Raw genomic sequence first — 23332 nt, 5'->3', positions numbered from 1 at the left:
ATCTTAAGACATCTGCAGCACCATGAAGAAATACATTTATGTTTTTTCCACTCCTAGACACTCAAAGTACACAAAAAATGTGTCTAAGGGCTAAGAAAGTGGATTTTGCATATGTCTCTTATAAAATATATGTGCAGAACAGAATTCATCTTTCAAGAAATCAACAGGCAAACACAAACACATTAAACATGACACTATTCTGCTCATTTGAGCTAATTTCTAGTCAAATTATGTCAATATGAAATGATTAATAGGATTATTAATTAAAGTTGTCATTACTATGAACCCAGTAAACATAAATAAATAAATGGTAATCTTATGTAATTGTATGCTATTTATTTGTCGTAACATTTCATAACGTGTCAGCCTTAATCAGTTAGACTGAACTTTATTGCAGAGTGGTAAGAGCAGCTATGAGTGATGCAGCACACTGCTGACTTGGGAATATAAAATGGCTTGTAAATACCTGAGTGGAAAGATCTGCAAGAATAAAACTGCAGTGGTCATTAACTGTGCAGTTGTGGGAGCAGCGCTGCTGAATTAGACACAGAGTTAAACACTGAGACAAATCACAAATTGTGCTTCGGTCAAGTCTGCATAGCAAAATCAGTTACATATTGTTAAGTGCATCCAATGAGTTTTCATGGTTAGAGACCCCTTCTCTGGGTTCTCCTCTGCTTGTGTCTTAAACCATAATCTGGATGAGGTAAACTGGGAAATTGTTTATTTCTTTAATTGGTCATCAAAGTTAATACTTTTTTTGTAGGTTTTCAGGATGCATTGCTGATGTCACATTGATACTCATCACAGGTATCATCACTGGTAGTGATGAGCCGTGTTTCTCATAGATGAAGGTTTCCTACCCAACACAAGACAAAGCTTTAACATTAGTGCAGGACAGTTGAAAGTGAATGGGACTAACATACAAACAACATATCCCGAGTAAAACAACTTGAAAGATGAAAAAAATCAGATTACTTAATATGTTGAAACCAAAATCCCTTTTCTTAATGTATCCAGTCTGTCAATAATTGTCCACATGTGATTGTAATTGTGACAGTTGTAAAGATGATCTACTGTTTTTTGCATTAACGATTTTAGCTGATGTAGTTAATTATTATTTAATTAGCTACACCAGCTAAAATTGTCCAAGCCTGGTCAGTACTGTCTCAGTGATCCAGTGATTTCAAATATTTAAACCATGATCATAGTTTAATCTTTGTAAAAAAAATTTGAAATTTAGAATTTTTCCAAAATTTCATAGTCTCATCCAAGGTCTAGGCTGGTTACCACTACAGAGGTATGCTGGATTTGGAAAAACTCCCTCAATTTCCAAGCCATTCCTGGTATTTTAACCTTTTAACACAATGCTAGATAACAAGGGAAGAGTGTTTGTTTTTAACCTTTGCAAACAGGAAGTACCCCGATCTTACCACTCCTCTCTATGTTACTGCATGCTGCCAGTAGGTGCTACAATTCTCTCTTGCTTCCCCAACCAGGTGATATTAAAGTTTCTGTCAGGTGGTCATTTGACAAGCTAACAGTGAATAATCAGCAGACAAAAGGTTTTACCCAATCAGATAGCCTGAATAGTAAGCATCTCAGCAGACTTCTGCTATCACTCTTTAAAAATTATATCTCCAATAAGAGATATTCCTTGCAACAGGACTGTTCAGCTTAATTTAGCAGCTGTTAGTAATAACACAATAGTCCTGTTATGATTAAAACATATACCTGTAGTTTGAACTTTTTCATCTCAGCAAACAGATTTCATCAGTCTGTGGTCCATATTTATCATACAGTGAGAATCTCATATAAGCTTAGTTTCAATCAGTCTTTACACAGGATGCATTCACACTGTTATAGTCTGCTTTAATTGAATTTTAGTTTGTTTTTTAAGAAAGTTGGGACTGGCTGAAAGTTTCCTCAAACTGATGCAGAACAAATCAATCTGGTATGAAGTGGACTACAGTTTTGATTGACAGTGAAAAAGAGAACCATACCAGTTGAAAATGGAACAAATGTAGCAATTTTATTCCCCAAGGGAACCAAGTCTACCCGATGTAAAAACATTTTGAGCAGCTCCCTGGAATGAATCATATCTAAATATAACACTAAGAAATTTTCGATTCATTTAAACTAACAATACAGTACAATGTACAATACAGTACTCAATAGTATTCTCTTAATGTATAACTGTCACAGTTGTACATGGATTAAGAACCACTGTTCCCACAAAAGTTAGCTATTTTGCTATTTGTCAGAACATCATGCTGATTACTGATTACGAAACTGAAGTCTCATAGTTTGTAACTGGGAAAAAACCATCCATCCATAAATTTGTCCAATTTGTCCTTGCAGAGTTGCGCGGGTCCTGGTGTCCAGTGGTCTTGAGATGAGAGGCGGAGTAGGCCCTGGACAGATTAAGCATTAGAATGTTGTAATTGTATGGATGTCAAAATCGTTGATAATTTGAGAGCTGATCTTAAGGTTATATAGCTGTGATATTTGCAAAAATGATCTAATCCAAAACATAAATCGCATCTTCCTGATCTCCTCCATTTGGTTGTGAAGTTGAACTTCAGATCAACCAGGAAAAAAATGATTCAGCAGGTCTCTTTATTTGAATATGATCTAAATCACAAGTAAACAGTGTTTACTGCTGAGTGTACATGATAAACATTGGTAAGTGAGGTTCTTCTAATTATTTAAGGTACATTTGGTAGTCCAAAATATACTAAGCTAAGAATAAAGACTGAAACAGGATAGTGAATAATTTGGTCACACACTTGTATTAAAATATGCAACAACTGCCTTTTTTGCAATGCCTCTGCATCCCTTATTCCAAGAAGTCCTAACTATTTCTCAGTGCAATCAGTAGCAGCATCCTTTGACCCCTGCTGTATGTTCAGCATCTGTTCCAACCATTAAACACGTAACCTTTTCAACATTTATGGTGATGTAAAAAAATCCCTTCCTTATTGTGTAGGTGACCTTCATGTTACATCTGCCTGTGGTTTGTCACGATCAGAGCTCTGCATCAGCTGGCTGGACGAGCTACGTTAAAATAGGAAAGAAGCATCTATCCCAAAATGTTTCTTTAAAAAGAATGTTAATCTGTCAGCTGAAAGCACAAAGAAACCTAAACAGAACTGCATTTAGACACAGAGCATGGATAAAGAACTGCTGTGGAGTTTTAAGCTCGCTTTACAAATATCTGGTTGTTTTAATTATGTGATGAAACGCTTCTTACAGCACTGGGCTTAACATATGTGCACAACAACCTTTTTGATTAAATGCAGGATTTGGTTTTAACAAGGAGCGCAAAACCTAGGATGATTAGCTAATCTCAGAAACCTGGATTTTTCTGATTATTGTCATCATTTTTATGCTATTTTATTATGCATTTCAAGACGTTTTAAGCATTTTAATCTAGTATTTTTATGTATGGTTATCTATGTGTGTGAACTCATAATTGTCTTGAGATTAATAAAGAGCCACAAAACAAAACCTAATAAAATATAAGGAGGAGATTCACCGACAGACCTTCACAGACTTCAAGAGATTGAAGCTGGTGAATACCTTCTTTTTGAGATGCAAGAAAATGTTCCATTTGTCCTGAGTAAACATGACACAGAATTAGTGAACAGATACTACAGAGTGACACTGTGCACACGTCTGTTCAGAAGGCCAAACTATATCTGAGCACAAACAGGCTGTTAGCACAGCTGAAGTTGCAGATGCTCTTGTAGTCCACAGTTAAAGCTGTGAAGTTCATTCATGCACTTCTGTTTCACGCCGTGATGCTGTGATTATGTGATCTCTGCGTGATTCCTGACTTCCACTGAATTAGAACTTAAGAAAAATGTTAAGTAATAAAGGAAGGCAATTTTTTTAATCTAAATATTTTGTGTCATTTATAATAATAACAATAAAAGTGATGATAAAAATAATGGTCGGCATGAAGCTGGACTCTCTGGTGACGGTGGCAGAGGCGAGGACACTGAACAAACTGCTGGACATCATGGACGATAGCAGCCACCCTCTACACGCCGTCATCAGCAGCCAGAGGAGCCTGTTCAGTGACAGACTGCTGCTTCCCAAGTGCCGGACCAATAGATTCAAGAACTCCTTTGTCCCCCACGCCTTCAGACTGTACAACTCCTCACTGGGGGGTCGGAGGTGACACAGGACAGAGGGAAGAAGGAGTAGTTTTTCTACAAATGTGAACTCCATATTTATCAGGCCAAACCATACAGTGCAATACCATATCAATGGTCAATCTATCCACCAAATTGCTATAATTTCCTTTTGTGTTGTATTTATATTCTTTGTTTTGTATTTAATTTGTATTTTTTTGTATTCTTTTGTGTATGCTTACTGTGTGCCACATTTTTGCTTGTGAGCTGCTGGTAACTATAATTTCCTGAGGGAGTCTTCCCAAGGGATCAATAAAGTCAAGTCTAAGTCTAAGTCTCTAAGTCTCTAAAACCAATTCCATTTTTCTATTAACCATTTAAGTCCAAAATTATTCATATACCTCTGAGATTTAAATTAATTGATCTTCATTTAGTCAAAACTCTGCTCTAGCAATAGATAAACAACAGTAAAGAAACATAAATGTTTAACATACACACTGTAAAACATTTGATGTGATTTAACTTGAAAATGAAAGTTCACCTTGTTGCCTTGAAAATCCTACTTTAAAAAATTGCTTTGGTTTTAAGTCAGAAATTAAAGTTTATGAAGTTGTCGAAACACTGTTCAGACAAGTTCATTAACCTTGAATTGAGTTTTAACTAACTGCTGTAATTTAAACCAAATGATTTTTTCACAATATTCCCTCACCTAGTCAAACAACGCACATTTCTCTATTATTTTCACATACATTTTCAAGTTATAATAAGTAATTACTTAAATTCTTGTTTTAAATTACTCAAACAAGATATTTGATCTCATCAAGAATTGTATTAAACACCACAAAGAATCCTCTGCACTAAAAATATTTAGTGCAGCCAGGACATTATCCTGTAGCTTTGCAAACTGTTAGTTGCATTAAAGTGAACATTTGTTTTAAAAACTCACATGAGTCATATCAATATAACACATTACTCATGTTGCAAAACAGGATACAAAAACATGTTACTAAGCAAATTGGGAAGTAGTTCCCACTGCTGTCTTTTTCTTCTTTCAGTTTTTTTAACATACTAACCTTATTCAACTCTTGGAGGTTTGACAAATTTTATAAACATGTACACGATTTAATGCTGTAAGTTTATCTTTCACAAACTCGCACATCTAGGTTCAAAATCTAAATTAATTTGACTTAAAGAGTAGAAGATAGTGGACACAACTAAATATGGCTCAATGTTTAACAGTGCAGTGGTATATGAAAATATTCAAGGCCTTCTCTGTAGTCAGCAAAAAAAAAAATTCCTGCCATTACACCAATTAAACCCATCTTATATTTTCTGACCAGATTTTTAAAGGACTTGCAAAAACCTAAAGTGTTCTAATGAGCTTCAAGGAGTTTGAAGTTGGAAAGCTTCTTTGATTTCATCATAATCTCATCCTCCCTCCACATTAAAGGTGAACAAAAAATATGCCCAGATGCAGATATGGTCAATTCAGACTTCAGGAATAAACACCAAAATTTGATTACTTTTTTGTTCAACTATGATCTGATTTGAACAAAAGCAAAAATGGAACTTGGATGTAAGCAAGTGCAGCACCAGGATATTCTATGGTGAAGACTTAAGGTTAGATAAACTGCACCCTCATCATCAAAGTGAAAATTAATACACAGACTACACCGCCACCAAAACACAGTGACAGGATCACAAGCATGCAAAATAGTTCCAATTTGAGAAGCTTTTGCCAGAGAATCAAATTTCACTGAAACTGCACATTTTATAATGTGTGTCAATTATTATGTTGGTGGCACCAAATAAAATCAATGAAAGAAAGTCACACATAGCTAAATATAAACAGGTTTTATAAACAGCACCAGATAACTGGCAGGTAATGAGGATTTAGTTTTAGATCCAGGTGAGATAAAAGAGATTTTGATCTCATAAACCCATGAATAAGGTCACCTGTTTGTTCATTCAGAATGTGAATTGAATTGACGAAAGAAAAGAACATTTCCAACCATATTGTTAGATTTTGAGTTTTGGATAGCAGCCATCAATATGAGCTCATAGTAAAGTAAACAACAAATACTTATGAACGCAATTGATATTGCAATATTTGTTAAATAAAAGATGTAATAGATAGATTTTTCCAACTGTTGTGTAGTCTTAGACTCAAAAGCTTTTAAAATGTATTTCAAGTAGATATATTATTGACAACAACATCTACATTTAAGGTCAGTTGGAGACTGAGGCCTGACATTTCCTCTGTCAGATTTTTTTCTGACAGAATATGTAAAATATATGTGATTATATAATAATCCTGACAGTCATAATTGCATAAAAAAACACAGCTTAACCTGCCGTACATACACCTCATTAAGCACAACCCCGCAGGAGTTCAGAAGCACAGCTCAGTCACAACCTTCAGACAACACAGCCATGTCGTGCTAAACACACAGTCAAAGCAATAATCCTAACAAGTAAAGCACAGGCCGGGCTCCACTCTTAATCACAGCTACAGCCGCCCTCAATCAGCCCAGCAGCAGGTGGTTATGGCCTAATAACACAGTGTAAAGAGCCACATTAAGTAGCTCTGCTTACAGATGCTGCCAGTTATCTTTAGGCAACAAAGACACAGAGATTGTTCAGATATCGGCCTGGGATTTGAGAGAATGAGGACGTAATATGTTTTAGAATTCACTGATTACATCCTAATCAATATCACATCATGCAATACCAACATGGAGCTCTAACCATAACATATAATTATATAAATGTAGACTGTGAAATCCAGCCAATCACAGAGTTCTCCCATCCAATTAGTATTTTCTCGTTTCCAGCTCTTGGTCTAATTTTTCTGTCACTATAAGTGCCCCCACACATTTTTGCCTGCATCTTATTGGCATAGTCAATACAAAGTGGGTGTTTATAATCCTTTCAAACCCTCTGCCAGTAACAGTGAAATAAATAGAGGAGGAAACTTACAGGCTATAAAGCTATTTGCAGCACACTCTATAGATTGGGAGCTGGTGCAGCGTCACTGTGTGACCAGTGGAGCTGGAAAGGGAAAGGCCTCTACTGGCGCCACATTCATCATGATAGATTTTTTTTCAGGTCCTAAGGGATGAGCCAGAAATTATTTCTCTAAATAGTCTGATATCATGTAGCTTAGTATTTTCTTTATTCCAATCAAAAAGCATGTTGTTGCGTATACTTGATCTTCAGAGGACCACGCAGGCTGTATTTTCACTTTCCCTCTGTGCAAAACAGCACAGGTAGACAGGAAGGTTATATAAAGGTGAATTACAAGATCTGAGTTCATCTACATTTTGACTTCGATTTATGCTGGGTTTATGTCTGCAGACTTTTGTTCAGTTTAAGCTAATTAGTTTTATTAATTGGATTTTTAGTAATTAAGAGTCATGATTAAATCAGTGACTCAAGGAAAAGGAAAAGGTGTAAGAAGATGGATCTTGTTGACAACAGTTTTTGCTAGGAAGGCGTGCGCATACACATATAATGACTATCTAGGCAGTCACAAAATGAGCTGGGTGGTTTGTCCAAATGTTAAGAATCTTTGAAGTCAACCTTTTCTAATTATTTTCTAAACCTTTAGGTTTTCTTCAACATTTTACTTTTACATAACCCCGATAGGCAATACAGCCTACATGGTCTAAAGGTGTAAAGACACACACTCCTTTGCCAATATGCTGCTGACGAAGACCTTTCATTAACAGCTAGGTCAGACTTACAATCTGGAAAAGAATCTTTGGCATATGATGGTTAAAAGACATTAAATAATAAGAAAAGTTTGTTATTAAGGTGCAGTTTATTGCACTGCTGCTTTGCAGCAAGAAGGTCGTGGTTTCGAATCCCAGCTTGTGGTGTACTTGCTTTGGGTATGCATTTTCTGTCCATCCATTTCTTCCTGGATACTCTGGCTCTTACTGATGCTTAAGAGTATGTATAAGAACTAAAAGACATACAAATATGAATATTAATGAGAAATGTCAGATACTATATTCTGAAAAAAAACAATAACATATAAACAATTTGTAGGAAAGGTGTGATGGAAGATGTTCACCATACTAAAATCTTAGCTTGGTTGTTGATTAACCAGCCCATGCTGAAGTTTTTGAAATTTTTTTATTGATGTGTTTGAAATCGGTTCTATCTCAGTGTATCAGTAACATATCTAAGTCTAAAGCCTTTATGCCTGGAATAAGGCACAAGGAAATGTATGTATTTTGGAAGACCTCCCAGTCCAGAGCTACTGACTTCCATCTATGTAGATATATGACGGTAAAGACCAATGATTGAGGGTTCAGTGTTGCAGAGTTTGCCCCAGTGTATAATAAGCTAGGCAGGTCACCAAAGTTGCCCCTCTGACAGGCTAACCTTAGTTTACTTTTTTAAATAAGGTTCCTTTAAATGCACCAGTAACAGTGATGACAAAAATGGGTTAAGAGTATATTTGGCAAATCGGTTGAAAGCGCAATGGCGACATGGTCTATACATGAACACAATGCGAGTCTAGGGTCAGGTATAATTTTTTTTAATCACTACTGAGTCTGACCACAGGGAGCATCTGCTACAGAGCTGACATTTACTAAACTACATTAAGGGCAATAGGCTGATGTGATCCACATGAACAGAGCAATGTGTGTTGTGTGCATTTACATCTCACGCAGTCTTAGATGAGCCTCACCACCAGTAAATCACAGACAGGTCTTTCTTTATCCAATCAGAAGATTTTTTGCAAATGCTACAATTGATTGGAAAAATAACAACCATTCACAACCAGCAAATCAAAATACTGCACCAAGCTGCAGAAGTAAAACAAAGCATAATTTAGGAAACACAAGAAAACGTCACACTTTAAAGTTGTATTATTAGCTAAGCATGCCGCACAAATACTTACTCATCATTGCCCGTTTTTGTTCATATTTCTTTTAATTCTTCTTACTTTTAAATGTGACTATTACTGAACTTGTTTTAAGATCCACTGGCTAATTACTTAAGATTAAATTGAAGTGCAAATTATTACTTACTTTAATTATATTTTTTATGTTTAACTTTTTGAAGACTCAATAGTTGGTGTTTAAGAACTGTGAATAACACATGAATTTTTTGTCATAATTTCACATTTTTTCATTTTTTAAAATTTTTAAGGCAAACCAAACCAGAGTTTGGAAGCCAGCTCAATTTCTTGCTGTTTCACAGCTTTTAAGTAAATATCAAAAGTTCCACAACATCTTGCTGAAGGTAGAGAACCATGATAAGAATGATTACTCTTCATCTCTATGCATCAGTATCTGTGGGAGTTTCCTCATTAATCTAAAAGGTGTTGCAGCTGTGAGTTGGCATATTGACCTATTAAACTGCATTAAACACACAACTGTCAGCAGAGTCAGCTGTGAAAATCAAGTGGCTCTGATGGAAAAACATCAGAGTCACCTGATGTTTGTTTTTGTTTTTCCACGCCAGAGCCAAGCTGAGGCTTGAGAAATTATCAAGCAGAAAGAAGTGCAAAGAAGTAAAGAATTTTCTAAAACATGCAAAACATTTAGCAGGCATACAAATGTAGCTAGCAGACACTGCTGGGTGATTGATTTATATTGTTGATGAACATCTGTAAACCAGATGTTTTTGCAGATGTAACACCTGAAAAATGAGGTAATATTTTCTGCTTAATCTAATAACCTGATTATTACAAAGTGTATCACACCATGGAAGATCACAGCAAAATATGTCCTTAGAAGGGACATACTAATATTTTCTGTATTAGAAAGCTGTCAACTCAGCCGTGCTGAAAGCGCTGAACCTGAGAGGTTGGCAGAATTTGTCCGGTAAACATCATCATGTCCTCTGCTGTTTGAGCATTCTTCACTTCAAACTTTGGTTTTGTACCACATGACAGTATCGATATGACATGACGAGGTTTTATATTTGGTCACTAGTAGAAATAATGAAAAGTAAAATCACTTAAACATCTATGAAAAAGACTCCATACTTTATGTCTACACTAAAACAAGCGGCAGCATTTCAATATCACCAGAACCACCAGAGATAATCACCCTTACTGCATGGTGCACAAGCATTAACAGTTGCAAAAGCTTACAGAGGTTAAGGAGAGTTAAAGATTTAAACATGTTGGATTTTACTGTAATTAAACTTTTAAAAACAATTGTGAGTTTTAGTAAAACGTAAGCAGCAAGAATTAAATACAGCTGGACAATAAATACCCTGACCTCAGTCCTATGTTTTAAAGTTTACCTTCAAAACTAGATAGTTTACCTTCAAAACTAGATCCAAAACAAAGACAAACCTAATGTCAATGTTTGTAGAATATATATGTTATGTCATAACCTTGTATTCATTTAGCTGAAAAACAACAAATCAAACTATGGAAAAGGCCTTGTCAATGTCTCAGATGAAAAAAGATTTTAAGTTAATAAAGATGCACAAACTCACAAAAGGCTACATTTCATCTTTCTCTGACCCAACAGAGAGTGTTTTTTTTTTTTTATCTGCAGAGCTCAAGGAGGAAGTCATGCAGGCCAAACAGGGTTTTACCACAGAGATCCCCAGCACTGATAACCGCAGTCAACCATGTGAACACCACACCACGGATGGAAAACTTCAGCATTGTATTTTTAAGGTTGCCTTAGTCATGTTGTGGATTAATTAAGATCACTGACATCAGATCAATCAGATTTTTTTATGAGCAACAGCCTAATTCGTAACATTCCAAGTCCCATATTCTCACATTTCCTTAAATTTTATTTTGACCTCTGGTTTCTTTTCTATACCTCTGAAACATTTTCATCAATTTTACTGATGAAAACGGTCATTCAAAGAATGACCGTTTGCAGTTCATCATAAAATGTTGAGAAAATCTGCTGTGCAGAATAATTTGGAACAGTGTATTTTGAGTTTTTTTATTTTTGGAAAAAATAATGTTCTCATGGGGAGTTTTGTTCAGTAAAATTGTATTTATACTGTAATAGTTCATGACTTGAAAATTATACTGACCATCATTTGCATTGACCATTTAAGAAAATCTGAGAAAATATCACTTGCATTGTAATTTGGGACATGGTGTGGACTAAAGCTGTGGTGATTCTACAGACTAGAGCTGAACCTAACTGAGCTTTCAACAGAGTTGGTCAATGTATGAATGCTGTTTACAGTCTGTTAGCTTACACAAACATATGTACATAAAGTTTTGAAGCACAAGTATTTACAAACATATGATAGAAGAAAAATAAAAAAATATAACATTTTTCTACAATAGCAAAAAATTTGAGAAGGTAAAATTTTATTTTTTTGTTTAATTTGAATGTTTTCTTGGCTGAATTCTCTCTTCGGATGTATGAGCTAACCTTTATTCTCATATTATGTTAAAGCATCTATCCTTTATGAATACTTCTTTCATTCTGTGGAAGAAACATTCTTGTCTCTCATTTTCCTTTCGTTTTTTTAAAAATCGGGTAGCTTGAAGATGGATGAACACCAAAGCGGTTGAGTGCTGGGTAGGTTATATTTAATTTACTTAGTTTTTTGTATGTTTTCGCATGAAAGTCGAACAGAATAAACACTGAATTAGTTGCTTACAACATTAGCACTCTGTGGACTACCAAGCTGGGGCGTAAAATTAATATGTCTCTTACCTTACATATGAACGCTTGTCCTTCAAAGTAACTGTACAATAAAATATCTGGAAATAATTTTAGAAAGTAGGCGCCACAAATTCTGGCACTGTTAGTTTCTGCACCTGTGTAGATTGTTGATCCACTTTCTCTTCTAATTTTGGTAAGTTTCTTAAAATTAACTCCCTTGTGACCAACTCCCTTCAAACACAAAAATAAATAATAATCTTTCTCTATATTAGAAAGTTTGGAATAACTGAACGCATCTCTGAATTTTGATGCTGGATCAACAAGAAGCTGCATTTACGTCTTGCCCTCCATTTGCATTGGGTGACATCGATGCTACGTCATCTGAAACCCAGCAATTAAAACAGAAAATTCATACAAGTAGCAATTTTGGCCATGTAATGTAATTACCATTAAAAAGCTAAGATATAGAAAAGTCAAGTTGACAAATAAATTTTGTAGGTACAAATGTGATGTCTCTTACTTGAAACATCACATATTCTTATTGTTGATGCTGTAATTTTTCAGTCTACAGTGAAGTTAAACAAAAAAAATAATCTATTTAATTTCTATTGTTCATCCAAATTGTATACAAATCAAAGCTGTGGAGTTAAAAAAAGAGCCATTTTTTTATTGAAAATATATCAGGATTTCAGCAAAGCCCATCATTTTTCAGCTGTGGCTTACGTTACATTCTGCTCTCACAATTTATCTATTTGTTTCCGTACAATTCACCAGAGGTCCCCATCTGAGAGCTTAGTTTTCAACCTTTCCTTCCCCCTGGATTCAAGGCTTTTACTGGTTCAATATTTTATACTTCAAACTTTATTTCTGCCCCCTGGCTCTGTAGATGTAACTAAAATCCTGCTAAATGTCGTTTCCAGTGTTTTTTCCCTGCCTTCTATATCTAAGAAAATGTTGACATGGGAAGAATTATTAAATGATTAAGGAGCAGAAAGTTAAACAAGATATTCACATTTCAAACACATGAAATGAAACAGCTCACCCCATGATCTGATGAGCCTACTGTGACGTGAACATGCATTTTAACATTCCCCATTTCAGGATTCACAGTCTCCCTCCGATGGCACGCTGCTTCCGGTTGGTTTTGTCTCTCAAAGGAACGGTGAGTGTGAGGAGAGGCAGCGCCACGCCACGCCGCTTTGCCTCATTTACCATCTGATAAATTCATCGGGCTCTGAAAGTGTACAGCTGCAGGAGTTCACTGAGTGGCTGTTTCACATTCATTAGTGAGTGAATCTGCAGCTGCATCGTCTCCATCTCACACACACATGCAAACCCACCTCACCGCTGTGCCTATGAAGCTGCATGCATGCTCTGCTTCAACACCTTCCTGGTCCTTCAGATGGAAAATAATTAGTAGTGAAGTATATGCTCACTGAGCTAACTTGAAGCATAAAAATTTAAATAAGTGTGTGTGTATGTGTGTGGTGGGGGGCTGCGTTGCCACCCCAGAAACCGATTCCATCTCATAAAAAATAGATGGCTGGTGAAGCGGTCTCCAGTGAGGAGATCACTGGAAGTGAGGCAGCATTCCTCCCACAGACTCACGCTGAAGAGTGTCACATCAGCCACTAATGAAAGGCTTTTTCTTTCTATTCTCCTGAATCAGGCCTCAAGAGGGCTGAGCACCGTGCCTTCACTGGCTTTATTAATGAAGGAGATTTGGAATTTTGCCAATAAATGTGTAATAAACAGGTTACAAATCCATAAATATGTTAAAATAACATGTAAACAGCAATATAAATAACCTACATTGTTCCACAGTTTGTTGCTTCAACTTTTTGTCACAATGTTTAGGCCCTCTTTTTGTTGATCAAGTAAACTGTCCACAAGATGAAAAAGAAATACATACTGGCATTATTAATTAAGCTGTTGACTGAGTGTCAACAGCTGACACTCAGTGACATTCTGTGGATAAACAGGCAGCTAGAGCTGTGGCAAAATGGATCCTCTGACCCCAATAGGCAGCTCATCGCCTTCTAACAGACAATACCAACTTCTCAGAACACAATCCACGACAATGCATGTGTCTTTTTACAAAAGGCACATAAATAAAACTGACCTTCTCAATTCCTGTCCTACATGGAACTGCTGCAAAAAATGAATGTGACTTCACGGGTCAAATCCTTTAGCATCTTTTATTACTGAGAGGAGATTGTGTAATAATCCTTAATAAATGTATTAGGGTCAAGGAAAAATATATTTTTGTATTTTTAAAACAGAAATGTCATACTCAATGTATCTAGATATTTCCTATGAATATTTATGTTCAATAGAAAATATTTTAGCTTCTGTAAAAAGATAGCAAATAAATAATTTGCTATCTTATCTTCAAATAGATAATCTGTTGAATTTGTTAATTATTGAATTATCCATTTGGTAATTTGATATCTATGGATAATTTCATATCTTAGCAAATTATCTGTTTGTGGAAGAAAATAGGTCGGACTTCACATTTATTTTATCAGTAATTTATGTCACCCGAACTTCCAAATTATTGCCACAAAAATAGTGATTTAGATTTTGTGTAAAAGACCATCGCTACATGAATACTATTGTTAAACAAAGAAAAAGATTATCAATATCTGAAAAGTGTGGCATGCATGTATATTAAATCATAGCTGAAAGTAATTTGTCTTAGGTCTTTACCAGCTTTGCACAACAACAGAACATGTTCATACTCCTAAATATTTTCATTCAACCAAGACTTTTGCTCAATGGAAAATGCAGCAATCAAACCAAACCCTGTAAGTGCTGAGAAGTTTTCTTTCACTTGTTTCTTCTTTTAGGGATTTATCACAAATAATGAATTCTAAGGGTATTACGCTAGAAGTTTAGGTGCTAGTTGTGCTTTTCTCTTTTGATATTCAAATGGTGAATTGAACAGAGCTCTATGAGAAGTTCAAGGTTATGATAATGTTTGGTCACTCATGTCCTCTAGAACACCTCTTAGCAGTGGTGGTTTATGGTATGGGTGACATGGGCAACTGTCCAAGGTGGAATCTTGGGGAGTATAATTGTGTCCTCCCTCCTTTCCGCCTGTCCTCTAATTGTTTTATCCCCTACAACTCCCTAACAACGGTGCCTACAAAAAACACCCATCCTCCTCGTCTTTGTGGACGGAGTTGGTGGGATTCCCACCAGAGAATCCCACCATTCTCTGGTGGGATGGTTCACCCACAGTCCCAAACAGGCCAGGATCGCCTCTGACTCCAAGGCCCTTACTGATCTGTTGGATGTTTAAAGCCTGAATGTGAGGTGACTTCTAGAAGCTTTTGGTTCCCTTTAGAATTGGTGAGGGGTGTCAGAGTAAAGGAGTTAATATCTTAGAAGAAAATAAATTAAAACCATCTCTTTAGAATTACACACTACTTGGTGTTTTTCGGACAAAATCCTTGTAGGTTTTAAGTTGCAATATTACCAAATATAGTGAAGCTCAAGAAATTTTTTTAAAGGAGGTGACATGAGAGTTATGAACTAGAGAGATGAAAATTTAGTTTGTTTTTGAAAAGATTATTTAAACCAAAACTACAAAATCATTTGACAAAGTTTGAAAAACTAAAGGCACTTGATTTTGGCAGTAATGAGAGGAAATCTTCACATAATGGATTAAATAAAGAGAATCTTTGTTAAGTTTCTCTCAAACACAAGGTGTAGATAAGTTCTCATTCTTACGAGGCCAGAGTTGTTTCAAATAGTATTTTTACATATGGATATTGTCATTTGATTTCACATAAACGCAACACAATCTAGATGAAAGTTTAAGATATTGCTGGGTCTGAATTATTGCCAAGCAGAGAGTTGATGAAACAGTATAAACTGAAACGGCATCAAACTACAGTAAAATCTAAAGCAGCACTGATAGATGCTCACATCCAACTGTTAAATATACTGCAGCAGGTTTTCCCCACATATCTCGCCTGGTACTATGGTCAACAGTACACGTGAGCTGTGGTTTTCTGCTGACAGAAAATTTTAAAATATGACGTGATGATTTTTGGTTTTGGAAGACATTATTGAGAATACTTAAACACCAGGAATCTTAAAAAAAAGGCAAACACACACAAATAAAAGAAATAAAACAGTTTTTCCCTTTAATTTCAGTTAAATCCTGATTAACTTTTAGTTAAATCCTAAAAAGTTAATCAACTGTGTAATGTTGGTCACATATAAGAATAGAATAAATTAAAATAAACATTTCTAAAATGGACAACAATGAATGTTGCTATGCTTCACTAAATATTATTGGTTTTTGCTTTAAGTTTTGTTGTTGTGTTTTCCTAAAATCTAGATTTGTTTAGTAATGTCTGCTTTGGTGAAGGTTTTTGATTACTGGTTGTGATTGGTTCGTATTTCTCCAAGCAAATGCAACATTTGGAAGGAGGAATACTTTGATTGGACAAACAGGAGCTTTCTGTGATTGACTGGCTGTGTGGTTCGTTCAGATACGCAAGAAGCCATGTTTAGCAAAAGTGTATTGGATGTGTATGAACGTGCCACACATTATTTTTGTTCACAAATATATATGAGCTTACCATAAATCTCTAAATGTCCAATTATAATTCTATAATTGATTTTAGAGGTCTGAATTGAGCTAGCATTTAGGCTTTTATAGCTGACGTGTGCATTGATGAAGTATTTTCCAAAAAGACAGTTAAATGTTGAGTGAAAGCTGTCAAGATGCATGACCAGAGTGTGAGGGAATCGCACAGTCTTGGGGACAGCACAATTAGTGCATCCAGTTCAATGCATATAAACCCATCTTTGCTAGAATAATAATCATCTTTAATTATAATGCCTTTTATATCTCCAATTGAAATCTGAAAGGGCTCATTCACACACTGATGACAGCAAGCTACTGGATTGTAGCCACAGCTGCCCTGGGTAGGCACACAGAAGTCTGGCTGCCATTTTGCATCAGCTCTTTTAACCAACATCGGCAGGCAAAGCAGGTGGAGGGTTTTGCCCAGGGACACAAATGACGAGGGCAGACTGACCGGGAATCTAACCAGCAATTTATTGTAGGGTGAACTCCTTCCGCCGTCACCGCTGTCTATTTGTGTATCGTTTATACACAACCCCTAATGACGTATGGAAAACTATGGAAAACAAATAAACAACAGATGCTTAGCCAGGCAAGCAAAGTCTGTTGACTACAAGTGATGGTATAGTACAAACATGAGTTCTGCTTTGTAACATATTATAGCAAAAATATAATAGACAAAGGATCAATTGTTTTTTTTTTTTTTTTTGGGATGGAGAACTTGTAGTACTACTGGTGCTTATCCTACAGAAAGACATCATGGTGGATAACACTGTTGCCAGGTTTCCTTCTCAAAAATTTGAGCCTATGATATAAATAATATAACTTTGTATTTTTAGGAGTTCACATAATCCTACCAGAAGAGACCGGATGTATAAAATGAATGAGAAGATGCATCAAAATATTCATTAGAGGGGGCTCATATTTATGCAACAAAACCTTGCACCTTTTTATTTGTTCACATTCCACCTTAAACATATTTGTTTTGGAGTTTTTTTCAGCTGAATCGTACAACGGAAATTGTATATTAAATTAAATGTCCATCCAAAATACCATTGTAATAGAACTGCATGCTTTAGTTGGTTCGGACCCGGAATCAAATGCAGGACTGCTGTACTGAGGCCTCATGACCACCGTACATCCTGCAGCCACTCCGTCTGCTGAGCCCCGCAGTGCTCCACTGCCTGGGTATTTTAATCTATATTCAAACATGATTTTCAAGCTCATCAGCAAACAGTTCATCAAATGGGATTAACAAAATCAGCAGCCACTATTTGAACATAAAATCAAAATTAAAACTCTGAAAGAAGGCTCCCATTAATAGCTGCTCCCACTTCCTGCTGGCACCATAAAAAGCAGCCTGGGCTGTGAAGAGCAAATCAACATCATGCAAGTTTAGTCTATCTCATTAAACACACTAATCAATGCTCACACAATACTGCGACAAACCCCAAGCATGACAGAATTTCTATGATGATGTGATACATCCCGATAGATCTCTCTGAGCGCCCTTCTCAGAAAAACACCAAAACCTTCTTTCAAAAATAATTTCACAAAAAGACAATTTAAGAATAGATGAAGACAAGTCCTTACAGGCCTGAACTGTAAGCCAATGGGAGGACTGAGTGGCACTGGGACATTGGAGGCAGATGTTTTCTGCCTCCAAACATGGGGTAGATCTAAAACAGAACCTACACTGGTTTTAGTCTAGAGACTGATGAGAAATTACAGTTGTCCATCAAGTAGTCTCAGTAATATTCAGTATAAAACAGTAGCAGCATGGTCATTAAAGGCCTCAGAAGCGGCTGTGCAGAACTCAATACATTTGAAAGAAAAGCATTTTCACCCCATGCAGTAATCACTTCTTATTGTTGCGGCTGCTGGAGAGCACCTCATGATTTGCTGTTGTCAAGATACATTTCAACACTGGTTAATAAGGTTGGATTGTATGGTCATTATGCAATAATTGAAAGAAAAGCGTTATTTTGATTTAATTGCAAATTACTCTTTTTGTGCAATTGGAGAAACCATGCCAATACAGCACCAATTAACTCCTGCTGCAGACTGACCCATTGAGCACTAAAATCCAATGACAGACCTGTCACCATCACATAAAAAAGTCAAAGGGCTGCCTCAGAGAGGAAATGGCTGCCACTGTCTGAGCCTCCCAACAGAGCAGCTGTGACACCGCTTCTATCACCTCCTTCTTCCTCCCAGCGGTAAATATGAGAGCAGCACTTTGACCTCCAGGAGTATCTCAGCGTTTCAACGCTGCACTGTATGTCAAGCCTGATCACTGCCAACATTTGAGAAGCACATGACTGTCAAGGATGAAGAATGTAGCTGTCAGCTCAGCTCTGCTCCTCACCTGAACATGACCAGCTTAAACACTGATGTCACACCCACCATATAGTTCAGGGAGGCAAACAGATCAAATGGTGGCAACTCCTCTGGTGGATTTACTGCTGCAAGCCCCTTTTAACATGACATGAAAGGGCAACAATGTAAGTTGAGTCAATTCTCCTTCATTCCTAAGCATTCACTGTTATCATTGAGAAAGCTCAGTTCAACGTGTTAGTCTTGTTAATGGGGCTCAAGGTAAATAATGTATTAAAAATATAAACATAATAGTTATCAGGGAAACCAATGGTCAAATGCTGGACACCACATTGTGCATTCTATAGAATGGCCATCAGAGGGGAGAAACATTTTTTTACATAAAAATTTACTTGTTTTCTTTATTCTTGTCAACATTCAGCCAAAAAGTGACTTTGTAACTCAAAGCTTATTATGGTTTCTCCAGTTCCATCACATCTAACCACACAAAGCATATGTATTATTTGTCTGAAGTGGTTTACAAAAACATAATGCAACGAGCCAATATTCTGCTTAAATTGTCATGGACTATATACAAAGAAAGATGATTACAATATTTAAATGAAAGAGAAATGCCATCCATTCATCCATTTTCTTCCGCTTATCAGGGGTCGGGTCGCGGGGGTAGCAGCTTCAGAAGGTAGGCCCTGACTTCCCTCTCCCCAGCCATTTCTTCCAGCTCTTCCAGGGGAATCCCAAGGCATTCCCAGGCCAGCCGAGAGACATAGTCCCTCCAGCGTGTCCTGGGTCTTCCCCGGGGTCTCCTCCCAGTGGGATGTGCCCAGGAGGTAAAAGCCTATTGTATCAATTATGATACAAAACAAATCCAAACAATGTTTCAAATCTGTTATTTGTATTGATGAAACCATGCAAAACGGAGAATATTTTGCCAATTATATTTAGTGTCAATCTTTACAGAGTTAATCTATCTAAACATATTCAAAATTTCAACTCAATCCAGTTTATTTTATTTGATATGGTAATTTTTCTGTGGTATTTTACATTGATTTGTGTACACATCAAGTCTGATCACCTCTGAGCCAACATTTGATGACTGTCAAGGACAAAGATCATCACAACTAGAGAATATTTTATATTCTGTAATTCAAAGCATTCAAATTGTTTGATATTTACAACTTAAGCCTCAAAAATCCAAAGCAACAACCCAACACAATAGTTTCACAAACATGTTGTCTAATGTTGTTATCCTTCCAATAGTGCTCATATGGAGAAAAGTGGTTGACAGAAAGTTTTTAGCCATAAAATTCACCCCAACATTTAAAAAAAAAGTCTAACCCATGAAAATAAAAGAATTGTAATAATACTGAAAAATTGAATTAACCTTTAGATTTCCCAAAAATATTATAGTTCTAATCATGCCATGTATGGCATTTAATGTACTATTGATACAAATAGGAAGATAGAATAGACATTCCCTCCGACTTGGAAGATATACCGGTGATTATTGGTTTCAACTGTGGTACTAAAAGAGAAACAGGGAGCATCCTTTCAACATGATCCTACCACTGCCATGTTTTTTTTTAATCAAGCTCCTTGAAAGTTCAGGTTAGTGAATAAAAACATTATGCTTTGCTGTTGAAAACTGCTTATTTTGGTAGGCTTGTGTTATGGTGTCTACCATGTTATACTACCCTATTCATAGGACATGGTAGGTTCTACATAGCCAAGACATAGATATCATGACGTGTCCATCTCCCATGCCCCATACAACACTTTTTACCTATCATTGCATATCGACAACCCATCATGAAATCTTTAGTTTCCAGTCCATCTCCTCAAACTCCTTTACAGCTTCCATCCTGGGCTGATAGAAAATAGTACTCTGTTCAAACATAAACATTATGACTTTAATCAAGAACTCAGACAGGGAATGATTACCTGAATAGTGAACGTGGAACTGGTGAACATAGAGCTGGTCCCAGATCAACCCCACCATTAACTGGTACAAGTCTCAACAATACAACAAATGAATTGATGGTGAAACAATACAATTCTAGTTTAGAACAGGGACAAAAATTAAATGACAGGTTTGGCATTGGAAGGCATTTTTCTTTTCAATGATTTAAGCATACCTTGGATGTTCTAGATTGCATGACGTTTTAGGCACAGTGGGGTTTCTGAGAAAGGACAAGTTCTGACAGGATTTGTTGTGAGTGGTTGTCATAAGCTTAGGTCTGTCACAATGACAAATTTGGCTGCATGATAATTTGTTATTGGGACAAACGATAGTTGTTTTAAGACCTTTTTAAGTAATATAATAGTGATGGTAAAATAATGCAAGAACACATACTCAAACATCAATAAACTTTAAATTCTAGTAAAACATTTAACACTGGAACTGGAAGAGATTTTAAACATCAGCGATAAATAAGCAACAGAAACAGCAAATGGAATGGACAATGGAGTCTCTGTAAACAAAATTGTCCTTCAAAAAATGGGCTGAATGAAATCAAAGCAGACTAAAGACTGAAGTCACCCAGTTTATGATATTATGTCAATAATTGATTTATTAATCATCCTGACAATCCTAAATAAACCACATAAAAGTAAAATAGAAAAAACAAGTGGAATTTCAGACAAAATCTGAGAATACTCCAGACCAAAGAGCAGTATTTATGTTGAAATAAATAACTCTGCACAGGACTAAAAATAAATTTGTTCCACTAACTGAAGTGAAACTTTTGGTCCATATTTGACCAGGAATTGTGAACATGCTGCTTTGAGCAGTTATCCTGTGGTGGCAAAAAATATAAAATAAAATAAATAAAAATTACTCTTGATTTTGAGTCTGGTAATGTTGGACATTATGATTCTGTCCAAAGCAACACCCTATATATAATACAAGCATAGCTCTCATCTCTGTTGACTGTTTTCCACTCAGCCATCTCTCTGGATCTGACGATCCAAAGCTGGACATTGTCATTTCCACATGATATGGCTGCGGGCAACACAATGTCTTATTTTATATTTAAGACACTCACTCTCATTACAGCCTCCTAGAAACATCTTGTAGAAGTACACACTCCAACATTTTTATAACATATTCAATATACTGTTGTCTTAAAAAAAATTATAAACAATATCACATCTGTGAACATTGTGTGATTTTGCTAACCAGCTGATGTCGATGCTGCATTTACCACTTTGAAAAAGGGTCTAAGGTGTGGCTGTCTGTGAAACTAAAAGTTGGAGTTTAGTTTAGCCCTTATTGTTAAATCACGCCGTTCTTTGATTTAACAGTAAAATAAAGAAAAAAGCAAACAAAGCCTCAGAAGTCTGATTTTAAAATGGGATGCCATTTTGAAAGATGATTACTTTGTGTGACTTAAGTTTCTGAAGGTTTGTGTTCCTCTGTATTTTAGGTACAAAACCAGCTCAATAAAAATGATTAATTAAAAAAATAAATCCTACTTCTCAATTAAATATGATCCTATATGTATTTCGAACAATAACTGCAAATTAGACTTCAAGCAACAGAAATATACCAACATAACATGCAAATAACCAGAGCAGGGACTGGTGCTTACTAAAAAAATGTGTTTGTTTGTTTTTAACATGTTAAATTTGCGTCCTCAGCAGGCAACACAGCGCAGACAGGCCTTAGCGCAGTTCAACAGCCCGCCCGCCAGCCCGTGTTGGGTGGCGGGCTGTGTTCAGTGGGATGCAGGCTGTCTGGAGATGATGCTCTCATGGAGCCGAACCTCGGCAGAACATCCAGCTGCGGCCACTCGGCACTTTGTTCAGCCCAAGGAGCAGCGAGCAGCGGAACAGAATGAAACCTGTTTGCTTGACCTTCATACATTCGCTACTGCTCATCAACTTTTAACATGTACAACAAAAACTAGAGATGACAACCAGCAGTGTCAGCCACGGTCACGGCGCCCCTCCAGCCGGGCGTGAAGCCCAGCCAGCCGCAGCATCGGCAGCTCCAGCCGCGTAGCCACGGCGCTGACAGGTGCCATACTCACAGTGAGACGCGGCTGATGCTCCGTTGAGGACACTCGAAGTGCAAAGAAGAACCGCAGGAAACAGAACATCCATCTTCCCGGCTGTGCTGCGCTGTTATCTATCCGAGAATCCGCAAACAGGGTCCTGCTTGTTCCTCCAGCTCGGAGGGATGGTGGGACTCTAGTGTGGAGAAGCAGACCTCTCCCACGATGGCACGCCCTCCCTCCTCCCTGTGAGGGAGGAGGGAGGGCTGTACCTCACCTCCCTGTGAGGTACAGCCCACGTCCCCCCACCCCCCACCCCCTGACTGCCTCCCCCGTCTGTGTCTGTTTCAGGGTTTATTGGCAGAACAAGAGAACCGGGCTGCCCAATCATTGCTGCTGTAAAAACAGAACAACGGCAAATATCCACAGAGAACAGCAGCGCTTCCTCTTGAGGCTGTGCGTTAAGACAACATACTGTGTGTAACAGCCTGGACATGAATTCCTTCATCCTGGCAAGCAGCACCTTAAAGTCAGGTTATTTCTTAATTCTTCAGGCTTTATTTAAAGATGAAACATTCGAACCATTTCTGGCTCTGGTATGACATTTGAATGGCTGAGAAAAGGTCAGTTAAACTGCTCAGATGT

General features: G+C 36.9%; 1 protein-coding gene across 1 annotated transcript in view; it reads right to left on the bottom strand.

Annotated features, from left to right (window-relative positions):
• The window catches only part of cntnap5a (contactin associated protein family member 5a), a 199469-nt gene extending 176597 nt beyond the window's left edge, over window positions 1–22872 (bottom strand). The window contains exon 1 of the mRNA XM_055022388.1: window positions 22724–22872. Within this exon, the coding sequence (XP_054878363.1) occupies window positions 22724–22796 (73 nt within the window). The 5' untranslated portion in view covers window positions 22797–22872. The remainder of the gene's footprint in view (window positions 1–22723) is intronic.
• Between the last annotated feature and the right edge of the window lie 460 nt (window positions 22873–23332).

This window comes from Poeciliopsis prolifica, unplaced genomic scaffold (assembly GCF_027474105.1).
Source record: "Poeciliopsis prolifica strain line A6 unplaced genomic scaffold, Auburn_PproV2 SCAFFOLD085, whole genome shotgun sequence".
In the NCBI taxonomy this organism is placed as follows: domain Eukaryota; kingdom Metazoa; phylum Chordata; class Actinopteri; order Cyprinodontiformes; family Poeciliidae; genus Poeciliopsis; species Poeciliopsis prolifica.
Note: the sequence above shows the minus strand (reverse complement) of the source record. Positions and strands in the feature narration are given on the sequence as shown.